Raw genomic sequence first — 25,236 nt, forward strand, 5'->3', positions numbered from 1 at the left:
GAAAGACTACGCGAAAGTGTGTCACCCATTGAATCAGCTTCTGTGTGGTTACCCTCCCTTGGGGAAGAAAGGGGGGGGAAGGACAGGAGGGTGGAGAGTATCTTAGCCCCTCAGAGCCCTTTGGACCGAGCTGGAATGCAAAATGTGAGGAGGCCTTTCAGTCACTGAAGGAGCTGCTGACCCAGGTGCCGCTCCTGACTTTTGCAGACCTGTGATTGTCGTATGTCTGCACATACATGCCAACTGAGAGGGTTTGGGGGTGTGTCCTGTATCAGGATCAGGACACTGGGTTAAGAACCATTACGTTTGTCAACTGGAGTCTGTCACCCTCCAAGAAAAACTATCCCACACACAAGTTGGAATTTCTGGCGTTGAAATGAGTGGTGGTGGATAAGCTGAGTGACTACCTCTATGGGGCCAAGCTTGAGGTGAGAACGGACAACAACCCACTAACTTATATCCTGACCTCAGCGAAACTGGATGCCACAGGCCATCAGTGGTTGGTAGCGTTGTCTGCCTATGATTTTAGCCCGAAGTACTGGCCAGGGAGCAGGAACATTGATGCTGATGCTTTGTCCCAATGGGCGCATGAGGGACTGGACATGGACAAGGAGTGGAAGAGCGTTCCTGCCCCAGGGGTGAAGGCCATGTGTCAGTTTGCCATCACCATGAAGGCAGAGGGAAAGGAGGGGCAGGATCAAGTGGGGAGTTTCTGATGACACCATTCCCCAAGTTTACTGTAAACTGACTGCTCTGAAGACAGATCAGCTGCCAGAATTGAGTTCTGGGGAAGTGGCAGCTGTTCAGCAAGATGATCTGGGCATTGGTATCATTTGGTCAGCGGTCATAAAGGGAGATAAGCGGCGGTGCCTCCATATTGAGAGAATGGCCTTGGTTGGAGTTGCGGAACCAGATCTTACACTGGGTCACATCACCCCCAGACTGACCTCGGCGTTGCCAGCTGGCTCTGCTGGAGAAGTATCAGAGGATTGTGTTGAAGTCACTTCATGATGATTCTGGACATTTTGGGGTTGAAAAGACCTATGGATTGCTCAGAGACCGGTTCTATTGGCCTTGAAGGCAGAGGTCGAAGAATACTGCAAGTTGTGCATTTGATGCATATGGTGGAAGACGCTGCCTACGCGGGCAGCTTCGTTGTCCCACTTTCAGAGTGCAGTGCCCCTGGACCTGGTGTGTATGGATTTCCTGTCAATAGAACATGTTGAATGTCATAGTCATCATAGAACACTACACCAAATACGTGCAAGCTTTCCCTACTAAGGACCAGAGGACGTCCACGGTGGCCAAAGTGTTATGGGAGAAGTACTTCATTTACGCCTTTCCAGGTGGATACACAGTGATCAGGGACGGAATTTCAAGAGCAGACTCATCCGTGAGTTACTGGGCATGCTTGGAGTCAAAAAGTCAAGGACCACGTCGTATCACCCGCAGGGTGATCCCCAGCCCGAGAAGTTTAATCAGACCTTGCTAGACATGCTGGGGACCTTGGAGATCAGCAAGAAGAGCAGGTGGAGTCAACATATTCAACATCTGGTCAACAGTTGCAACTGTACCCGAAATTAAGCAACCAGGTACTCGTCATACTATCTGATGTTTGGGCGCAAGGCAAGGTTGCCAATTAACCTTTGTTTTGGGACTGACAAGGGCGACTTACCACTGAAGACTTATTTGAACTATGTGTCTGACATGAGAACAGAGCTGAAAAGGGCTTATGAATTAGCTGGGGTCATGGCTGCCAAGCAGAATCAAGGAAATAAGAGGAGGTATAATCAAAAGCTGAGGTTCTCCCAACTCCTGCAGGGACACCAGGTCCGCATAAGGAATTTGGGGCTACCTCGGAAACATAAGTTGGCGGACCATTGGGTGGAGAGTCAAATGCTAAACCTACCAGTTTTCTGGGTGAAACCAGAGGATGGGAATGGGCCTGTCAAGATTTTCCTTTGGAACCACCTGCTGCCCTGGGACAAGAGGTGCAGGCAGACTGAGAGCCCGACTTGGAGACTACACCTAGTAAGAAGACTCTGCAAAAACCTGGGGCAACTGCAGGGCCCACAGCAGGAGAGATTAGGCCAGCCCCCATCTCTGAGAGGGATATTGATTCGAAGGATGAGGACCTGAATGTGTGGTATATTCTCCTGTAAGGGTTTCTTCTTTATGTTACTGCGTATGTTGATCAAAATGGCTTCTTGTTATGTTTAAAGTAAGAATGCTTCTTTGTTGGGTAACTGGTGAGAGTGCTTTCTCTCGCAGCTTGTTTGAGTTATAATTACTGATAACGAGAATTGTATTCATTTGTTAACCAATTGGGATAGATGTTATTCTTTTTTGTGGGTCTGTAAGCTAGTGTTGTGTGGGCTTTTGGGGAGGTCGAGGAGGAGATCGTGAGGAAGGAGGATGTGCGGGATGCGCTCTGGTCAACCACCGAGGTTGGTCCCAGGCGCCGGGTTGAGGAGGTCGGAGGAGATCGAATAGTGGACCGAAGACTTCGATAGTTGAGCTCCAATGGTTGTAAACGAATTGACTGAACTCTGATAAGTTTTGGCGCCTTTTCTTTCTTTCCTTTCGTATATATTGTATCACTATTAATTACCTAGTTCTAGTAAGATTTATAAAGTGTATTTTGTAATTGTACATGGTGTGTGATCTGATATTGTGTGTGCGAGTTGGTAACTGTGCATTTCACAGCATCCACGCATACGGGAGACACGATTTGGCAGGTGGGCGGATTTTTCCCCTAGACATACATCAGTCAATAGCACGAGCGTTACATTTGTGGGGGTTTGTCTGGGATTGAATTTTCGGTAAGCTGTGTAAGTGCCACGTTAAGTAGTGTGGAGATGGATCGAGATAAGATTGTAAACTGGTGTGTGTTCGAGGACGTACTGGTGAATCATGCGTGCACGTTAAGTAGGGTGGATTTCCACATTTCGGGAGATGCATTAGTGCAGGGGTTGAGTTTTGTCAAAGGTATGGGACAGGTAGAACTGGTAGCTAGAAGGTGTGGTAAAGAAGTGGAGTCTAGTTGGGTGTTGGTTCGTACGAATGTTGACGTCATGATATTGGAACTGCCAGTGACAGTCAGCATCCTGGGGAAAGGGGGGGCCGTGGGGCCTCCACACCCTCCCAGAGGACGAAAGTGAGATGACACCAGAGGAGGAGCTAGATGAGACCCCAGGGGAGGGGCCAGTAACCAATCGGGGGGGGGTCAGAGTGGGAAGGCTTGGCCAGGCCCCGCCCCCCAGCTAGAGGTGAGACATCCGAGCTAGCAGCCACCCTTACCTCCCTGGTGAGAGGGTCCAAGACGCCATGGCCGAAGCTGAGAATTTTCTCAGGAGCCACGCCTACCCCAGAAGGGGAGGATGACTATGATACCTGGATCGAAAACACGTCCCTGTTGTTAGAGGTGTGGCCAGGCTCGGATGAGGAAAGGAGACAGCAATTGGTCGGAAGTTTGAGGGGCGGGGCGGCCGGAGTCGTCTGGGAGCTGGAAGCTGAACAACCCTCGGCTTCACTGGTGGAGTATTTAGGAGCTTTGGAGGGAGCGTTTGGAATGTCAGGGGATCCCTGGGAGCTTTTAGCAGAGTTTTACCACATGGAGCCGGGTAGAGCGGAAAAGCTCTCAGAATACATATTTCGGCTGGAGAGAATGCTCACTGGGTTGCGGCGCCCGGGGGTAGTGAAGGCGGACAAAGTGGCAAGGGTGAGAATGAGTCAGATATTTAGTGGTTCCCTGGAGGAGGACAAGGTGGCTTGGAGTCTCCGGCAGTCCTATAAAAAGAGCCCCCCTCCATCATTCGGGCAGCTGATTTAGAGAGGTGCGGGAGGAAGAGAGAGTGTCGGTCCGAAAAAGGGGCTCGGGTGACCGGGGGCAATCCTCAGCAGTACAGGAAGTGGTGGTCAGGTAGAGGACCAAGAAACCCAAGGGGTCACAGGGGAGTAGGGACCCCCCCCCCCCCCGTTTGAGGGGATGGACAGGGAGAGTACCCCCTTTGGGGGACGACCCGTGCAGTGGGCTGGGAGTGGCGGGCGTCCCGGGAGAGGAGGGGTGCGGGTAGCATGTGCTATAACTGTGGGAAAGAGGGGCATTTCCGGTGGGAATGTGAGCGGTCAGGGGTTTGCTACAGCTGTGGGGAAGAGGGACACTTTTGGAGGGATTGTGAGAGACAAGGTGCCCCACAGGGGGCAAGCCCCTGGGTGAATAAGAAGGGAGAGGTGTCAGGAAACTTAGGAGAGACTCAGTGAGGGAACGGACTGGAGTCTCTGGAGGAACACATTCCCAGAAATCAGCCAGGGGACCACCGAAACCAGCGTGTGCCTATGGATAGAGGGAATTTATGCAAAAGCCATCCTCGACACAGGATCGCAGGTTACCTTATTATACCGGTTGTTCTGCAACAAATATCTAAAGCATTTGCCAGTAACCTCATTTAATGCACTGGAGATTAGGGGTGTAAGTGAGGGTGATTATCCGCACGATGGGTACCTGTCAATGAGATTGGAATTCTCGGAGTGCAATGTGGGAGTGTCTGAAGCTCTTGAGACATTGGTGTTGGTTTGTCTGGACCCGGTGGAAACAGGTGGTGCTGCCCTTCTGGTGGGGACTAACTCCCCTCTTGTGCGACGGCTCCTGGGAGCCTGTAAGGAGAAGGCGGGGGAGAACTTTCTGGAGACCCTCTCGGTACACCCAGTGTTTCGAGCGGTGTTCGAAGAAGTGGGTGACCCCCAAGGGCTGGATCCTGAGTGCAAACGAGGGATGGTGTGGTGTACTCAGGCGAGGCCTAAAGTGACACGGCCAGGGGAGGTGGCACTAGTGATGGGGACCCCCAGATTCCCCGGAGTGCTGTTAGTAGACGCCCCGGAAGATCTCGAGAGAGAGACACGATTTCCAGTTGGGGAGCTGGTGAGGCCCGAAGTGCAGAGGCCCTCGGTGGTACATGCGAGGCGGATAGCCGTGAGGGTCAGGAAAACTACGAAGAGAAAAATCACCTTGGATGCCGCTGGCGTATTTGTTCCTGGTGACGGTAATGTCTAGCACCCCTGTGAGGCCCACTAAGGGGGAAGGATTGGAAAACAGAGGAAAGCTGACCGCTGAGGCCTTTAACTTTGGGGACTCTCCTGTGCGGCTGGAGTGGAAACGCAGGCTGGTGGAGAAGATGTTGAAGCTGGAAGATGTTTTTTCTCTTGGCGAGTTTGATGTGGGTTGCTCCAAGAGCACTCGCCATACCATCCGAGTGACTGAGGACACCCTGTTCAGAGAGAGATCACAGCGACTGGCCCCTGCAGATGTGGAAGATGTGCGGCAGCACTTGTGTAAGTTGAAGGAAACTGGAATCATCACTGAGTCCCGAAGCCCCTATGAGTCCCCAATAGTAGTGGCCCAGAAGAAGAATGGAAGGGTACGCATGTGTATGGACTATAGGACCTTGAACCAGCGCACTGTCCCTGACCAGTATACCGTCCTGAGGGTCAAAGACGCATTGGCCTGTCTGAGTGGAGCGAAGTGATTTAGTGTGCTGGACTTGAGGAGTGGATATTACCAGATCCCGATGAGTGTGGCCAACAAGGAGAAGACAGCCTTTATCTGCCCACTGGGATTCTTTCAGTCTGAACGAATGCGCCAAGGCATATCAGCGGCCCCAGCCACCTTCCAAAGGCTGATGGAGAGGACGGTGGGGGATATGAACCCGCTCGAGGTGTTGGTGTATCTGGATGATCTGATAGCGTTTGGAGCTACTTTGGAGGAACATGAGGAGCGGCTGCTGAAGGTGTTAAGCCGGCTTAAAGAGGAAGGGTTGAAACTTTCCCTGGACAAATGCCAGTTCTGTAAGCCGTTGGTCAGCTATGTTGGCCACATAATTTCATGAGAAGAGGTGGCTACTGATTCAGCTAAGATAGACACAGTGACCACCTGGCCGAGACCCCAGAAGGTGCGTGCCCTATGCTCATTTTTGGGGTTCTGTGGGTATTACCGGCGATTCGTAAAAGGATACGCGAAAATGAGTCACCCACTGAACCAGCTATTGTGTGGCTATTCACCTGTGGAGAAGAAAAGGAAGGGGGACCGAGGGCAGGAAGCAGGAAGGTATTGGAACCTGGCAGAGCCTTTTGGATCAAGATGGGATGATCAATGTGAGGAGGCGTTCCAATCTCTGAAAAGGGCACTGACCCAGGCCTGGTGTTGGCTTTTGCCGATCCCCGGAAGCTGTATGTGCTGCACACTGATGCCAGCCAAGAGGGTCTAGGGGCTGTCCTGTACCAGGAACAGGGCAACGAATTGAGGCCAGTGGCATTTGTCAGCCAAAGTTTGTCATCATCTGAGAGAAACTATCCCACTCACAAGTTGGAGTTCCTGGCGCTGGAATGGGCAGTGGTGGACAAGTTGAGCGACTGTCTATACGGGGCCAAGTTTGAGGTGAGAACGGATAACAATCTTCTCACATATATCCTGACTTCGGCGAAACTGGATGCCACAGGCCATCGATGGTTGGCAGCTTTGTCGGTATATGATTTCAGCCTGAAGTACTGGCCAGGAAGCAGCGATGTTGAAGCGGATGCGTTGTTATGGCGGGAGCATGAGGAACAGGAGATGGACGAGGAGTGGGAGTGTATTCCTGCCCCTGGGGTGAAAACCATGTGTCAGTTTGCTATCATCATGAAGGCCAAGGAAAAGGGGAGGCCGAAGCAAGCAGTGGACCCGTTGGGGGCTTCTGATGACACCCTGCCCGCGGTTTACTGTGACCTGACTGCACTGAAGACTAAACAGTTGTCGGAACTAAGTCCGGAGGAGGTGGCAGCTGCTTAGCGAGATGACCTGGGCATTGGCACTGTTTGGAGTGCGGTGGAGAATGGGGATGTGGCATGGGCAGAGAAGACGAAACACGCTTCAGTGCCTCCATTATTGAGGGAATGGCCTCGGTTAAAGTTGAAGAACAAAGTCTTGTACCGGATCACGTCGCCCCCGGACCACCCCCAGCGTTGGCAGCTGGTCATGCCTGAGAAATATCGGAAGACTGTGCTCCAGGCACTGCATGATGATTCCGGGAACTTGGGGGTGGAAAAGACCTATGGATTACTCAAGGACCAGTTCTACTAGCCCCGGATGAGGGAGGAGGTTGAAGAATACTGTAGGAAGTGCAGTCGTTGCATCAGGAGGGAGACACTGTCTGCGCAGGCGGCTCCTTTGTCACACTTGCAGAATGCCGGACCCAGTGAACCTGGTGTGTATGGATTTCCTGTCTATTGAGCCAGATACCAGCAACACCACAAATGTCTTAGTCATCACGGATCACTACACTCGATATGCTCAGGCATTTACCACTAAGGATCAGAAAGCGACTACAATGGTGAAGGTGTTATGGGAGAAGTACTTTGTTCATTATGGCCTTCCCAAGTGGATCCATAGTGATCAGGGGCGGGACTTCGAGAGCTGGCTTGTCCATGAATTACTGGGTATGCTTGGGGTTGAGAAATCCAGGACCACACCCTATCACCTGCAGGGTGATCCTCAGCCCGAGAGGTTTAACCGGACCCTGTTGGATATGCTCGGGACTCTGGAGATTGGTCAGAAAAGTGGAGTCGGCACATCGGGCATTTGGTTCACTGTTATAATTGTACTCGCAATGATGCTACAGGGTACTTGCCTTATTATCTGATGTTCGGGCAGGAAGCAAGGTTGCCCATTTGTTTGCCCATGTGGTTTGGGACTGAGGTGGGTGAATTACCTTCGAAGCCATATCTGAAGTATGTGTCCGATATGAGGAGAGAGTTGAAAAGGGCATACGAGTTGGCTGAGGCGGCGGCCACCAAGCAGAATCAGAGGAATAAGAGGAGGTATGATCAGAAAGTGAAGTTCGCCCAACCATGGCCAGGAGACCGGGTTCTTATACAGAATTTAGGACTACCTGGTAAGCACATGTTGGCGGATCGCTGGGCGGCCATCCCCTATGTGGTAGAGAGCCAGATGCCGAATCTACCTGTTTACCGGGTGAGACCAGAGGATGGGAAGGAGCCTGTCAAAGTACTCCATCGGAACCATCTGCTGCCCCTGAGTCAAGAAGTGCAGGTGGATAAAGAGTCCGAGAAGGAGGTTACGCCTAGTACGAGGACTCTGTGAGGGCACAGGGTGAGGGAAGAGCCCGCTGCGGAAGGGACGGGACCTCTCCTCACCCCGGAAAGGGATACTGCTCCGGAAGACAACGGTTCAGATGTGTGGCATCTGTTTCCGTTGGCTGATTCCCCGGTACCAGAAGAAGAGGCTCCTGGCCCTTCCCCCACTGAGTTAGGTGAGAGGAGAGAGGGTGTTGAGGGGCAGATGGAGACACAGCCGGCATTGGGGGGAGAGAGGGTGGAGCCCAAACACGAGACAGAGGGCTCTCAGGTGAAGAGGGATCCCAGTGAGGGAGAGGGTGAGGGTCTGACAGGTAGACCTGGGGTGTCCCCAGTGGTGTCTGAGCCGGAAGGACCGGCAGAGGGGGTACGGAGAAGTAGGCGCCCCCCGGAGTGATTGACCTATGTGGCGCTGGGAGAACCGAGTGTGATCTCTACCGCCCTGGGAAGTTATGTCACTGCTTTATGTACCTGGGTTGGGTTTTTGTCTTGCTAGAAGCATTGGAGAATTCTGTTAATGTCATGAGGGCATGACTTTTGTTGGTGGGGGGAGAGTTTTAGGAATTTCTTCTTTATGTTACTGCGTATGTTAATCAAAATGGCTTCTTGTTATGTTTAAAGTAAGAATGTTTCTTTGTTGGGGTAACTGGTGAGAGAGTGCTTTCTCTTGCAGCTTGTCTGGGTTATAATTACTCATAACGAGAATTGTATTCATTTGATAACCAATTGGGATAGATGTTATTCTTTCTTGTGGGTCTGTAAGGTAGAGTTGCACGGACTTTTGGGGAGGTTGAGGAGGAGATCGCAAGGAAGGAGGACGTGCGGGATGCACTCTGGTCGACCACCAAGGTTGGTCCCAGGCGCCGGGTCGAGGAGGTCGGAGAAGATCGAATAGTGGACCGAAGACTTCGAGAGTTGAGCTCCAATGGTTGTGCACGAATTGACTGAACTCTGATAAGTTTTGACACTTTTTCTTTCTTTTCTTTCATATATATTGTATCACTATTAATTACCTAGTTCTAGTAAGATTTATAAAGTGTATTTTGTAATTGTACATCGTGTGCGGTCTGATATTGTGTGTGCGAGTTGGTAACAGTGTGCATTTCACAGCATCCACGCATACAGGAGACACAGTTTCACAGGTGGGCGGATGTTTCCCCTAGACATACATCAGCCGATAGCGTGAGCATTACACTGCCTTTTACTAACTCCCCAATGATTGGGGAAGAGACTTCCAGCCCTTCTCCCGCTGAGTCAAATGAAGTGGGGGGGGAGGGGGAATGCTATCTGGACAGCCTGGGTTGCAGCGAGGTCCTGCAAGGGATGAAGCAAGGCTTGGCCATAGGACCGAGGGGTCCGAGTTGCAAGTGGGCACGAGTGATAGGTCAGGGAGGCCTCGCCAGGTAGACCAGAAGTATTCCCCGTAGTGTCTGAACCTGAAGAGTTGCTTTGACTGTGGAATGATTGTTGGTACCAGATGTAGTGATTTGAATATCCCAGAAATACTTGATCTGCTGGGATTTTCACACACAGCAGTCTCAGTTTACAGAGAATGGTGCGAAAATCACAATAACATCCAACAAGTAGCAGCTCTATGGAAGAAAATGTCTTGTTAATGAGAGAGGTTAAAGGAGAATGGCCAGACTGGTTCAAGCTGACAAGGCGACAGTAACTCAAATAACCACACGTTACGTCAGTGGTGTGCAGAAGAGTATCTCTGAACACGTAACATGTCAAAACTTGAATTAAATGGGCTACAGCAGCCAAAGACCATGAACATACGCTCAGTAACTTGCTTATTGGGTATAGGAGGTTTCTAATAAAGTGGCCATTGAGTATAGCGTATTCAACAGTAGCTTGGCTCTTCACTTTTCACTCCAAGATAATGAAGATGATGGCCTTTCTGAAATTTGCCTTTTTTCTACTTCAACGCCTAATGCAGTTATTTTTCACACTTGAGAAATTATGTTGGAATATATTAGTTGCCATGGAAAATATTACTCTGCTCAGGATTGAACTTTTGTGGCAGTTCTCCATTCTTTATTATCATGGGTCACCACTTTTAAAAGTGTAATTGAAGTGAACATTAAGATTTCTATTGGCATCTTTTCATAATGAATGCTTGTGATCTCTTTGTTGTGACCTAAATGTACTTTTTTGGTTTTTCTGTTGACAAAAACCCATGCAGGTTGGTGAATTCCTGCAGTGAATGCTTTGTTCCTGACTCCCATTTACCTTTTCACCACTTACAAGTGATGAAATATGCTCTCCACTTGGTTGGAAGAGTGCAGCTCTACTAACTCTCAAGAAGCTTGACAACATCGAAGATGTAATGATGGTCAATCAGCACCCTAATTAATCAATCCTTGTATCACACCCACAGGGGTACTGTGGCTGCAGTGTAGGCCATCTCCAAATTGGACTGCAGTTGCTCACCTTAACTCCTCTAACAGGACTTCCCAAATCAATGATGTCCAATGCGTCACTGTCCAGAATTAGAATCAGGTTCATTATCACCAGCATGTGTCGTGAAATTTGTTAACTTATCAACAGCAGTGCAATGCAATACATAATATAGAAGAAACTGCAGAGGCGGGGTACAGAGACCCAGGTTCTGTAACTTCTCAATCAGGATTGTTGGAATGATGGTATTAAATGCTGAGCTAGTCAATGAACAGCATCCTGACATAGGTATTTGTATTGTCCAGGTAGTCTAAGGCCGTGATTGCATCTGCCGTTGACCTATTGTGATAATAGGCAAATTGCAATGGGTCCAGGTCCTTGCTGAGGCAGGAGTGCAGTCTAGTCACGACCAACCTCTCAAAGCATTCAATCACTGTAGATGTGAGTGCTACCGAGCGATAGTCATTAAGGCAGCTCACATTATTCTTCTTAGGTACTGGTATAATTGTTGCCTTTTTGAAGCAAATGGGAACTTCCACCTGTAATGGTGAGAGATTGAAAATGTCCTTGAATACTTCTGCTGGCTGGTTGGCACAGATTTTCAGAGCCTTACCAGGTACTCCATTGGGGCCTTCTGCCTTGCGAGGATTCACCCTCTTTAAAGAGAGCCTAACATTGGCCTCTGAGACAGAGATCACAGGGTCATCAGGTGCAGCAGGGATCTTCAGAGCTGTAGTTATACTCTCTTTCAAAGCGGGAATAGAAGGTGTTGAGTTCATCTGATAGTGAAGCTTCGCTGATATGCTATTAGGTTTTGCTTTATAGGAAGTAATGTCTTGCAAACCCTGCCAGAGTTGTCGTACATCTGATGTCACCTCCAACCTCATTCGAAATTGTCTCTTCACCCTTGAAGTAGCCCTCTGCAAATCATACCTGGTTTTCTGGTACAGACCTGGGTCACTTGACTTCAATGCCACAGGTCTAGCCTTCAGCAGGTGACGTACCTCCACAGCTTTTGGTTTGGGAATGTGTCTTTGTAGGCACACACTTAATTCACACAGCTTTTAATGAAGTCAGTAACAACTGCAGCATACACATCCAGATTCGAAGATGAATCCCTGAATGCAGTTCAATCCACTTGATTCAAAGCAGTCATGTAGGCACTCCTGTGCTTCCTTTGTCCATACCTTCTTGGTCCTCACTACTAGTACTGCAGTATTCAGTCTCTGCATATACTCAGGGAGTAGAAGTACAGTCAGGTGATTAGACTTCCCGAAGTGAGGATGCATGGTAGGCATTCTTGGTGGTGGTGTTACAGTGGTCCAGTGTGTTGTTTCTTCTGGTATTGCAAGTGATCTGTTGATGATAGTTGCTTAGTGATTTTTTTTCAGACTGGCCTGGTTAAAATTCCCCAAAATGGTAGTGAAGGTGTTAGTGTGGAAGAAAATTTAAAGCATTATTACTGATTAGGGAGCCATTTCTGCCACGACAGCAGTACTGTCTGTTCTTGGTGAATTGCCAACTAACTAGCCGTACCTAGCTATAAGTAAATGACTCCCATGCTTGCTTGCTTGCTGGGAACTTGTTTTTCTTTGGAATCATTGTTCCGTAGTCTGCCCTAACACAGCAAGCAGGGTAACTTTTAAGCTGATTGGTGTTTCGGGTAATTGCCTAGAACATGTTGTGAAACTTCTCTATTCTGTTTGTGTGAGGAAGTGCTTTTTGTCACATATATTTTGACTATAAATATGAGTGTAATTTTTCGTTGAGCACAGCTGCAGAGCTCTGCTTTAGGAGTCTGGGCTCTCCATGATATCATGCCATAAAACCCTTTAGTCTGAAACAATTCTGAGTTGGCCTGACCTATTCTGTCTGCTGCTCCTGAGATTTTTTTTTCCACAACAGTTAGGGTGCACAGTTTTGTGCATGTTGATCCCATTGCTCAGATCATCTAAAGCCTGACTGACATTGGCCTGAGGTGGAATGTATACTGCTACCAAAATGATCATGGAAATCTCCCGCAGTAGGTAAAAAGGATGACATTTAACTGCTAGATATTCCAGGTCTGGTGAGCAGAATTGGGACATGAACTGATAGATTTGTGCACCAAGAAGAGTTGATCATGAGGCACACTCCTCCACCTCTGCTTTTGAGAGACTCTATAGATCTATCCTGATGGTGTATAGTAAACCTGTTGATCTGAATTGCTGCATCCGGTACGGAAGGGATTAGCTAGGATTCCGTGAAACAAAGGACACACATGGTCCTAATGCCCATCTGATTCAGCACCCTAGCTCCAAGATCACTGATTTTATTCATCAGAGACTACACGTTTGCCAGCAAGATAGTCGGTATTGGGAGTTTAACATCCTGTTTCCTTAAACGCACTTGTGTCCCTGAACTGCAACCATGTTTCTGATGAGGAGTCTGTCCACAATCAGCATTGTTTCTGTAAGTTTTACGCAGCAATAGTTCATTTAAATGCATTAAGACATCTTTGTTGACTGTACTGACCTTGGAAGCAGTTGTGTTTTTTAGCTGTATCAGGCTGAAACAAAAATATTTAATCAAATCCACTGAGAGTTCTGCTGCCATATGAGTTGCAACTCTTCAAGGAGCCCCAGAAAATCCATCCTGAGTTGGAAATATATTGTTCTTCATTGCTGGGCTGTCCTCCCCAATATCAATGTGAGAATGTATTTACCAGAAAGTTTGTAGCAGTTTCAAAAGGTGGCTCACCACCACCTTTTTAAGGGCAAGGAGAAATGGAGAATAAGTACTGACCTTTCCAGAAGTGGCCACAGAAAGAGGTAGTTTTACCCATTGTGTTCTATGACATTTAAAACAAGGGCCGTTTTGCTAATCACTTCAGGCCAATTGCTTTGTATATTCTTTGTACTGTTGAGTTCCTTTCCCCAGAATGCAGTGACAGATTTTGATTCAAGTTTTGGTATTTATCAAGGTTGTGAAATGATTTAAATGAGTTTGAATGTTTCTAATGCATAAAAGCTTTTACAGTTAGTGTAAACAATAAAAATAATGTGCTAAACAAAATATTTTTAAAGCACATTGTCAACCATGGATATTGTGTCCTAGCTGTCTACGTGATATGCAAGACTACTCAAACCAAGGCAGTACGATATGGAGACCAAGCTGTTGCCCATGCAGCAGGTTCCCCTCTCCACGCAGCTGATGAATCCACAGGAATTGCAGAGACTGATGCAGTTTGCCACCAGTGCCGTTGCAGGAGTTACCAGTCAGCATAAAATTCAATATAGGACTGCCTTAAGTACTTTTGGTCTGGATTTTTCCTACCCCATGAGTGGGTATAGCCGAAAGGCAGCAGAGGTCTGAAATCAAGAGTTTTCCTTCTCTTTTATGAGCTGCCAACCATGGCTGAAAAGCCCCATCTGCCCAAAGCAACTTGTTTTAAGGCACCAGTAACCTGGTTTTACCCCTTCTCCTGGTGGTTCTGGTGGGCTTAGTAGCTAAGCCTCACATAAAGGCCAGAAGCTGGACTTGATTGTCAGAGGCAATTTGAGATGTGTGACAATGGGAGCATTTAATAGGTAGTTGGGAGCTTAATCCTACTGTTTCCCCCGGCTATGACAAATGTAGGAAATGTAATGCACAGTAAGTATTTACCAATCACTAATAATTGAAAATCTAATTGAAATGAATGGAATATTTCATCCTATTGGGGGTCTGAACCTATATAGGATTTGAGAGAAGAATTCCCCAACCTAATCCAGAAAAATTCTAGTAAAACTAGTATTTTCTCCTGCACCCTACTTGTAAGAGTTCATGAAGAATCTTAGTGATACATGCATGTTAGCTGTCAGTGGCTAAATTCTGGACTTTGTGGTCCACTTACATCTGAGACTTTTGTGAAAGTGACTTAGTATTGGTAGTTTTGTTGGAACTCCTGCCACACCCAGGAGGATAATCATCTCATACTGGTTCAGGCTGGATTTCCTTTTTTTCTCCTCATTTGACCATTTATTTGATACTTCACTGCATGAAAAACTTTTTTTCCCCTTGTCAACTAGACATTTTTAGCATTTGCAGATTTTTCAATGCAGTTTCCTATATTTAAGTTTTAATCACTGATACTGTGGACTGCAACAGACACAAGTCTAGCACTGATCCTTGTGGAATGGATCAAATGAGCAAACTTCTGTGCGAAACTATGTCAAAAGTCTTGCCAGGGTTATGACGATTACATCAAACACATCACCCTTATTGACCTTTATTGTCTCTTTTCCAAAATAAATTTTGATCAAGTGTGATCTTCCATGAATTAATTTTTACTGGAAGTCCTTAATTAATTGTGCCTTTCCAAACAACAATTTATAGTCATTTGATATTTATCACTGATGCAAGGCTAGTTGGCCTGTTATTGCTGAATGAATTCTTTGTAACAAAATTAATTCAACAATTCTAGTCCTCGAACACTCAGTGTGTGACATGCGATAGCTGAAAAATTATTACAGCCTTTTTTCCCCCTTTTGTTTGATAACCAAATTGTTTGACCATGCAGTAGAACAAAATTAATTTCTTAATGTCAACTCATTGTTTACAATACAACTAATTTTCAAATCAAACTTTTCTTCTTCCAGTCTTGGAGACTGCAGCATTTGGCATTTTAAACCAGTGCAAATTTATTGAAGCACTTGGCTTATGCAAACACACCTAATACTTTCTTTGAAATACTAAAAAATATAAAGAAAACAAATGTTGTAATATTTGGCAGTGAAATAATTCACAAAATGTGGATGTAATTTCTAAATTCTTTAGAAAAGTATTTGAAGATGCAGTTCTTTCACTTGCGGTTGCAGAAATTAATGATTTCAATCTCCCCACATAGTATTATTGACTGAATTTATTAAGAAGGTCCAGGGGAAATCAACTGGGTCAGTTATGGAAAGTAACCTTGGTGCTAGTATTTGCTTGGCGGCAAATTTCTCATTTGTATTTTTCACTGTTATGTTTTAGAATATGCCTATCACATAGATTTACTTTGGAAGAATGCACTGACGGCTTCTGTAACTGCTGGCTGCCCTGTTACCTCATCATTCCTTGTATAAATCTGGAAATAACACATTTGTGGGAAAAAATGTACAATGAATAATAGTTTTCTGTATTCTGTCATGAATGAGAATATGAATTGGTCTGGCAATTTTACTGTTTCGGCCACCATTTTTACCCTCGTGCAAAATAGCTATCTTTAGAAATAAGTAAATACTAACTGTCAAAAAAGATTAACTTTTAATTGCTGAAGACAAACTATCTGTGTAATTAAACCTATAGTAATTTCAATTTAAACTGACCTATGTGAAAGGTTGGTCCTATGTCATTGCCCAACTGTATCCTTAAATCGACACAAGACTAACTTGTACATGCCAATGGCGACAACTGTATAATAAAAAGAATATAGTTTTATGTTTCAAAGATGCACAATATGATGGCTACATTGACTATATGAATTAATATTCTAATACAGGTATTTTTAACAGCACAGAAGTCCAGTTTCCTTAGATGACAGCATGAAATTGCTATCTTTTCTTCCTGGTTGCCTGCTAGCAACATTCTCTCTAACTTTTTTTATAGCTGTTTGGACCAACCATTGCTCTGAGTAGGAAATTTTTACATGGCCTTAAAACTACACAGCACTTTAAATATTTTTTTGGAATATGCTTACTATGAATATTTAAAATGAAAATTGAAAACTCACATATTTTTAATTTTATTAATTGAAGGGTATATTGAAATACAGTACAACAAAGAAAATCTTCCACATTTCATACACTTTATCTTGTCTATCTTTATTCCAGTTGCGCAGCAACAAAGGCTATGTGCAAGGGAGCATACCCTTCTGGTATTGTGAATTTAATTTTAAGTGTGGAGTTTCAATCCTTGTTAACTAGTTTTGGAAATTTTAGAAATTACCTTCATGTTTTCCTGAATTTCTTCTCTTGTTCCCACATTTTTAAAACTTTATATAATATAATTTGAGGCATTTATACAGTCTAATTTAGACTCTGCTTCATTAAAGAGCTTTCAATCTGATTGGTTGAACAGCTGTCCCACTTGTTCCTTTTGAGTGACTGTGTAGGATAATACTCTTGAGTTAGAGGTCTACCCAAAAACCCATAGTGACTCAGGCGCTATTATCTGTATAGTGATCAATATTACATTTCTGTTGATAGCTTTTCATCCTTTTCATTAAAGCATTTGCTGCTTTCTTGCTGCTTTGATCTTAAACTTCTGTTTGCCAAAGTGGAAAACCAAGGGAGATAGTAAAATAGCAGAATAGGTTTTTGAAATCACTCTCTTAGTTATCAAAATATGCACTGAGTTGAGCATAAACTACTTAAGCTTTACTGATGAAGTTGATGTCTATAAGAAAGCACAAATGTAAAGTAGATATATATGGCCCTATTACCCTAAATATAAACTTACCTGGTACACACCAGACGAATTATTTATCCATTTTCAAGGGTTTCTTTCTTTTTACCTGTTTATTTATCATTGGTATTTAAGATTAACCATTAACAGTAACATCTGCCTTTAATGCTGAGGGATTATCTGGGTTTATTAAAAATCAGATCCCCCGGTCTTCGAAAATTATATTGTCATATATTTTCACATTTAAGTGATAATTAAAGACATTTCAGCTTCAATAAGAAATAATCTTATTTTCTAAATGAGACCATCATGCAAAGCATTGCAGTTGCTTTTAATTAACTGTGTGGATCAGTTTGAAAAGCAAAGAGGTCATAATGGCATGAATTAAGTGAAGGAGTTGGAAATTAATTTGTATTAAGTAAAGCCAATAGTGTGGTATGCAATGTTTGTAATCTCTGCTCTGGATATTGTGAATTAAATAGATTTTTAGTACAGAGCTGTAAAATTACCTACCATTTAAAAAATTATATAAACCTACCATCGGGCTCTTCAGTAACTGATGATTCCAAAGAACTGGCAGTTGTAGGAGAAGGTTCATGCAAGGGTGCTCTCGAGCGAAGCCCCCGTTCTCGTGTAAATGCAGGATTTTGATCTCTTTGTATTTCATTACTACCAAACAAATTGCTTTGGTAATGCCTGCTACGTGGTATGGACTGTGGTACAACTTGTACAAGGGGTGGTGGCTCATATTCTCTTGGCGTAAGGCTACGAATGCATTCCTGCTCCAATTTAGTTATGACTACAGACTGATTGTTAACAAGAGTAGATAGTACTGCATACTTCTGTTCCAGTTGTCTATACTTGGTGGCCATTTGCAGAATTTCAGCTGTGGAATTAAGAACTTTGTTCTCCAGCTGTGAAATTTCCAGTGAGTTGTCCCTTTTGCGAATAATCTCATGGAGGAGCTGCATATAAAGCTGTGTTACACGTGAATTCATATTCCGACTCTCCTTTCGTAGCAATTTTACCTCATTTACAACACCGCCATCCACCTCCACTAAGAGTTGAAGGTTTTCAATTTGCCGTTTCTGTTTGGACATAATGTCCTTTAAGTCCTCCACATCCATTCTAGTTATTCCATTATAATTTCTTTCTGGCCCCTTTGAACTGACACAGATTGGACCAGTTATCCTTTGATCTGGGACCAAGAAAGTGTAGGAACATTTGTTGCTGCTATTAGGTGAACGTCTGTAGCGGTTATGAACAACAGAATGTACTGCAATGTTGTTTCTGGCTTGATGTTGTTCCCTCTTGCCTCCTGTAGGCATGAAACTAATTAACAACAGACACAAAGTCCAGCTGAATGAATTCATGTTGACTTAAAGAATGCTGAAAGGAACTCTTGTCTCCAAAGAGATAATTCTGTAAAAGAAGATATTTTTATTAGTTCTGTAGTGTGTGTTGCCATGCAAATAAGAATATAAAATGTTCTAGAAAATTAATTATATTCTGTATATTCCAGTTTAACCAAGTGACCCTATCTTTCAAATTGACTTGCAAGTATCTTTCAAAATATACATAAAACATAAATTCAAGCAGCATTGCTACTTACTAATTGATAAAATAATATTTTAGTTAAGTGTTGCACTTAAGTAAAAACTATGCACACATCCTGCTGAACTTAAAACTTAGCCTGATCTCTACCTGACCCTGAACTGAAATAAACTACTGCATGTCAAAAGCATTCAAACTACTGCTGTTTACCATTAACCATGCTAAATGGTAGAATTGTTTCAATTGAAAGCTTTTAATTTAAACATTCTTTACTGTCAAAATTTCCACAACATGAACTCTTGTCAGGTATTAAAGTTCTGCAAGCTTGAACATAGTCTGCATTCCATTTTGTGCAACTATCTTTTTTCCCGCACACTTTTTACATGTAACTATTAAGTTTGGAATTAGATGACATGGTGCCCAGATAGTCTACTGCAGGGGTGTCAAACTCATTTTAGGTCTCGGGCTGGATTGAGCAAAATGCAGCTTCATGCGGGCCGGATCAGTCGGACGCGTGTGAACGCAGCTTTCGTTGCCTCCGTTTTTTCAGCCTGCTCTCATGTGTCTCAGTCTCTGCTATAACTACAAAGTGTTTCATTTAACAAATTCCGTTTCTTATGAAGAAGACTGCCGAATAAACACTAAAAACCCTGAAAACCTGGTACCTGAATAAACTCAGCATTAGCCATATCATACGCCATAGGCGCTTCGATTACTGGGGCCAGCATTAATAGTAATTAGATATTATCTCGCGGGCCAAAGATAATTCCACCGCGGGCCGGATTTGGCCCGCGGGCCTTGAGTTTGACATATATGTTCTACTGAATGCAAAAGTGCCTCCTTATTCAGACATGTCAATTACAGACTAAGATTGCCCAAAAAATAGTGGCTTTTTACATGTTCTATCAGGGAACTCACTCGTAGGTCACGTGAAGTTCATTCCTTCAATGATATTGTATCTTTATTTTCCAAGAACTCTCATTTTTACTGTTGTTCAAAGAAGTCTTATCATTTGATAATCAAATATGGTGAGTAGTTCCTTATATAGGTGACCCCAGTGTTGCAGTATGGGGTAACAGAAATTTAGCTTTGGGAAATTCAGAAATCATTACCAAAAGATCTGAGTTATTCAATAAAAAAAACTATCAGCAAATTTATGTGAAAAAACTAAACTGAAAGTAAATAAGTATTTCTTGTCAACATGATATTGATAATTTTTTTGGGAATGCACCCCCACCATGACCCCGCCACTAGAGAGATGGATTGTACATCAATGGAACTGGGATTGTGTCCTTTAGGAAAGTTTACTGGTATTTATACCACATTGACAGTACATTGAACTAATGTTGTAAGGTATGAACTAAAACTGACTTTACAATATGCACAATATGGACCTGTGTCAAGCTAGAATATCATCACTGAATATACAAAGCTACAAAACAAACTAAGGCAAATAGCTGCAGGTTTAAAATATAATGTGATGAATATATTTCATGAGATGCAAACACAAATAATTGATGAAATGTTATAATGTGGGATTAAGTGAAACAGGAAAATTACATGAATACGCTTTTTTGTAGTTGGCCAGATGTTAAAACTAGAAAGAAAAGGTAAAAGTAAGTTGCAAGATTAAAAGCTAATATTTCATTACTGGAGAGCTAGATTTTCCCTAAGGTGGTAATGAGGAGAATCCATTTGGTTAAAGAAGGAATAATACAGCTATTATACTGCAGGGTACTTTATAGCCCACCAACATGGTGAGCAGGAGTTGGAGGAAAGCCACGTTGCATAGATATTACAGAGGTACTAGAACAGTAAGTGTTAATTTCGGCTGATAAATCTTGAGTAGAAGTTTGTGTCGGGTTAAGGCGAACAAAGTACAGTGCAAGTATCTGGCTGCACTGATGTCAACAATAGTGAAGCACCTGCTCATGAGAATCAGGTTTATTCTCACTGACATACTTTGTGAACTTTGTGTTTTATTGAAGCAATACAGTGCAAGACATTTTAAAAATTACTGTAAGTTACAATTTAAAAAATAAACAGTGTAAAAGAGGAGTAGTAAGGTAGTATTCATGAGTTCATGGACCGTTCAGAAATCTGATAGCAGGGAAGAAGCTATTCCTAAAATGTTGAATGTGTATCTTCAGACTCCTGTACTTCCTCCTTGATAGTTGTAATGAGAAAAGGGTGCATCCTGTATGGTGAGGTTACTTAATGATTTATACTGCCTTCTTGAGGCACCGTCTTAATATGTCTTTGGTGGGGAGGGTTGTGTCATGCTGGAGCTGGCTCAGTCTACAATCCTCTGCAGTCTGTTTCAATCTTGTACATTAGATTGCCATACCATGGTTGCCATGGTACATTTGTTAAGAGTGTTTGGTGACATACCAAATGACTTCAAACTCCTAATGAAGACACTGTAAAATCTGCTATTTAAATTGATTTTCTAAATACCTTAGGTATTCACGAACATTAATTTAATTCCTTTATTTGTAAAGGATAAAACACACTTCTCCAAAAAAATTAAAACTTATTTAAATCAAATTAAAAATTTCTCCGGCAGGTAGTTTACCCTTTAATTATAATAGGTTTACTGCAAGAGTTATGTTATGTTGGTGTATACTCAGGAGATAGCTTTATCACTCTGAGAGCTGAGAGATGGGCAGAAGTTCAGACTTCTTTGTTGAATACCGTAAAGCATGGAAATCTTACAACTGGTGATTTGCTTGGAGGAAGTCAGCAATACAGCCTCCATGAGATGTAAGCAATTATGGGTATATTTGCTGGCAGGTATGTTGTGAATCCCAACTGATTATCTTCCTTATTTGATGAGTAATGCAAACTCTATCTTGTTTTCTAAACGAGAAATGTTACTCTAGAATGATGTATGTTGAAGATCAAATTAGACAAGAGTAGTATCAGTCTTTGTGTAAATCTCATTAAATTTCTTTTTGTGGCCTGGATTTTCCATAGTGTGGCCCGGAACACAAACTTGCTGCTGTCCTTCCTCCATCCCCTCCACTTACACATTTCCTTGAGTTGCAATTGCTGACTCTAGTGGATTGATCTTACAGACACTTTATTCCAGGGCCAAGCAGCAAATTTCTGAGCAATGGCAGAGTTTAGAACAATGTAACTGAACTATATGATTGGGATACCTGTTTTAAAAAATTCCTCTGGCTTCAGCCGGCAAAGCCCTGACCCAGACTTGTGAATTGTGAAATCTATTTTGCTCTTCCATTATTTCTGAAATACCCCGCACAGTTAGAAATTGGCAGTTATGACATTGTGTGCATCACAAGTGTCATGGTTGAAGGAAGATTAGTCAAGAAATGAGGCAAAGCAGCATGAGGCCATGGATTATACACAGATTACAGAGGAAGAGCTGTTCACTGTCTTGAAGCAAATTAAGATGAATAACTCCCCAAGGCCTGACAAGAAGTTCCCTTGGACCGTGAAGGGCCCTAGCAGAGATATTTAAAACATCCTTATCCACGGGTCAGGTGCTAAAGGATTGGAGGATAGCTGATGATGTTCTGGTGTTTAAAAAAAATATGTAAGAATAAGCCAGGGTATTATAGGCTGGTGAGCCTAACATCAGCAATGGGTAAATTATTGAACAGTATTCAAAGAGACCAGATGTACAAGTATTTGGATCGACATATACTGATTAGAGATAGTCAATATGGCTTTGTGCATGGTAGGTCAAATCTAACCAATCTTAGAGAGTTTTTTTGAGGACGTTAAAAGGAAAGGTAATGAAGGAAAGGCAGTGGATGTTGTCTACATGGGCTTTAACAAGGCCTTTGAGAAGGTCCCGCATAAGAGGTTGGTCAAGAAGGTCAGACGCTTGGCATTCAAAATGAGGTAATAAATTGGATTGGACATTGGCTTTGTAGGAGAGTGGTAGTAGATGGTTGTCTCTCTTACTGGAGCCTTGTAACTAGTGGTATGCCTTGGGGATTGGTGCTGTCTGTTGTTGTTTGTCATCCATATCAATGATCTGGATGATTTTGTGGTAAACTGGATCAGCAAATTTGTGTATGACACCAAAATGGGGGGGGGGGGGTGCGGTATGACTTGGAAGGCTATCAAAGCTTGCAGTGGAATCCAAACCAGGAGGAAAAATGGGCTGAAAAATGGATGGTAGGATCTAATACAGACAAGTGTGAGGTATTGCACTTTGGGAGGACAAACCAGGGTAGGACTTAACACAGTGAGCAATAGGATACTGAAGAGTGCAGTAGAACAGATCCATAATTTCTTGGAAGTGCCATTACAGGTACATAGGATCCCAAAGAATGCCTTTGGCAGATTGGTCTTTGTAAATCAAAGTATTGTGTACAGACTTTGACATGTTATGCTGAAGTTGTACAAGACGTTGGTGAGTCTTAATTTAGAGTGTTGTGTGCAGTCTTGGTCACGTACCTATGGTAAAGATGTCAATAAGATTGAAAGAGTTCAACAAAATTTCAACAAATGTTGCCAAGACTTGACCTGCGTTATAGGGAAAGGTTGAATAGGTTAGGACTTAATTCCATAGAGCATAGAAGAATGATGGGAGTTTTAAGAGGTATACAAAATCAGAAGGGGTAAATGCAAACAGCATGTTTCCACTGAGTTGAGTGAGACTAGAATTAAAGGTCATGGGTTAAGGGTGACAGGTGAAATATTTAAGGGGAGCATGAGGGTGGTGAAAGTGTGCAAGGCCTGAGGAAGGGCCTTGGCCTGAAACGTTGCTATTTACTCTTTTCTATAGATGCTGCCTGGCTTGATGAGTTCTTCCAGCACTTTATGTCTGTTGCTTAGATTTCCAGTATCTGCAGATTTTCTTGTGTCTGTGCCAGTGCACGTGGTAGATGCAGGTTTTATTTCAACAGGTATGAGAAATTTGGATAGGTACATGGATGGGAGGGGAATGGTATTGGTGCAGGTCAATGGGACTAAGCAGGTTAATAGTTTGACACAGACTAGATGGGCTGAAGCATCTGTTTCTGTGCTGTGGTGTTCTATAACCCTATGAAATATAAAGGTAAGCTAGCCAATAATATAAAGGGAGATACCAAAAGTTATTTTTCAGATATATAACGAGTAAATGAGAGACAAGAATGGACATTGCACTACTGGAAAATGATGCTGGAGAGGTAGTAGTGGGGGACAAAAAATGGCAGATGAACTGAATTCATATTTTGCAATAGTATTCATTGTGAACACATGGTAGTGTAGTGTTTAGTGCAATGCTATTACAGCTTGGGGTATTCTGGCACTGTTCTGTAAGAAGTCTGTTCACGTCCTCCCCATGGAGTCTGTGCACTGTTCTAATTTCTCCCATGCTCCAGTGACATACCAGGTAAGTTAAATGGTTGTTGTAAATAGTCCCATGATTAGATTAGGATTTATCGGGTTTGTGGGGTTTCTGAGCAGTGTTACTTGAAGGTCCAGAAGGACTGCTCCATGCTATATCACTAAATCAATAACAAGCACCAGAAGCACGCTAGAAATTTGAGAATGTTAGGGTGCGCAATTGTGTGTAGACACCATTACTAAGGAGAAGCTGAGAGGTATGAAGGTAGGTAAGTTACATGGCCCAGATGGACTACACACCAGAGTTTTGAAAAGGGTATCTGAAGAGATATTGAAGACATTAGTAATGATCATTCAAGAATCACTAGATTCTAGAATGGTTCCAGAGGACTGGAAAATTATAAAGGTGTCTCCACTTTTTAAGGAAGGGAGGGAGGCAAAAGACAGGAAACTACAAGCCAGTTAGCCTGACTTCAGTGCTTGACAAAATGTTAAGAGTCCATTATGAAGGATGAGGTTTTGGAGAGATCTTGCCTGATAAAGCTGTTGAAATTATTTGAGGAAATAAAGGGCAGGACTGACGAAGGAGAGTCAGTGGTTGTTATGTACTATATTGGGATTTTCAGAAGGTATTTGACAACATGCTGCACATGAGGCAGCTAAACAGGATAAGAGCCTATGGCATTGCAGGAAAGATACTAGCATGGACAGAAGATTATTGACAGGCAGAAGGCAAAGCACGGGCATCAAGGGGGCCTTTTCTGGTTGGCATCTAATGACTAGTGGTATTCCGCAGGGGTCAGTGTTGGGTCCACTAATTTTCACATTATATGTTAATGATATGGATGACAGAAATGATGCCTTTGTGGCCAAGTTTACGCATGATACCAAGATAGGCGGAGGGGCAGTAATGATGATGAATCAGGAAGTCTGCAGAAGGCAAATATACTGTTAGCATTCGTTTCCAGAGGGTTAAAATATAAAAGAATGTAATTCTAAGAATTTATAACAACTTGACCAGACCGCACATGGAGTATTGTGCAATTTTGTCCGCTTATCAAAGAAAGAATGTGCAGGCAATGGAGAATGTTCAGAGGAGGTTTATGAGAATGATCCCTGGAATGAATGGGTTAATGTATAATGGCTCTGGGCCTGTACTCTGGAGCTTAGAAGAATGAGGGGACATCTCATTGAAACCTACTGAATATTGGACATGGATCATTAGATGCTTCCAATCATGGGGAAGTCTAGGGCCCAAAGGAATAGCCTCAGGATAGAAGGACATCCCTTTACAACATAGACAAGGAGGTATTTCTATAAGTTAGAGGGTGGCGAATCTGTGGAATTCATTGCCATGTTCGACTGTGGAGGTCAAGTCATTGAATGTATTTAAAGCAGAGGTTGTTAAGTTCTTGATTTGTAGGGATGTTAAAAGAT

At 43.6% G+C, this 25,236-nt stretch overlaps 2 protein-coding genes across 10 annotated transcripts in view; one reads left to right on the forward strand and one right to left on the reverse strand.

Annotated features, from left to right (window-relative positions):
- Positions 1 to 25,236, forward strand: part of ralgps2 (Ral GEF with PH domain and SH3 binding motif 2) — a 516,901-nt gene that overhangs the window by 288,255 nt on the left and 203,410 nt on the right. The gene's annotated exons all lie outside the window — the stretch shown is intronic.
- The window catches only part of angptl1a (angiopoietin-like 1a), a 139,484-nt gene that overhangs the window by 87,843 nt on the left and 26,405 nt on the right, over positions 1 to 25,236 (reverse strand). For all 4 annotated transcript variants that reach the window (XM_073063660.1, XM_073063662.1, XM_073063661.1 and 1 more), the window contains exon 2: positions 17,477 to 18,360. In XM_073063660.1, coding sequence (XP_072919761.1) covers positions 17,477 to 18,311 — 835 coding nt within the window. In that variant the 5' untranslated portion in view covers positions 18,312 to 18,360. The remainder of the gene's footprint in view (positions 1 to 17,476; positions 18,361 to 25,236) is intronic.

Source organism: Hemitrygon akajei, chromosome 12 (assembly GCF_048418815.1).
Source record: "Hemitrygon akajei chromosome 12, sHemAka1.3, whole genome shotgun sequence".
Taxonomy (NCBI): domain Eukaryota; kingdom Metazoa; phylum Chordata; class Chondrichthyes; order Myliobatiformes; family Dasyatidae; genus Hemitrygon; species Hemitrygon akajei.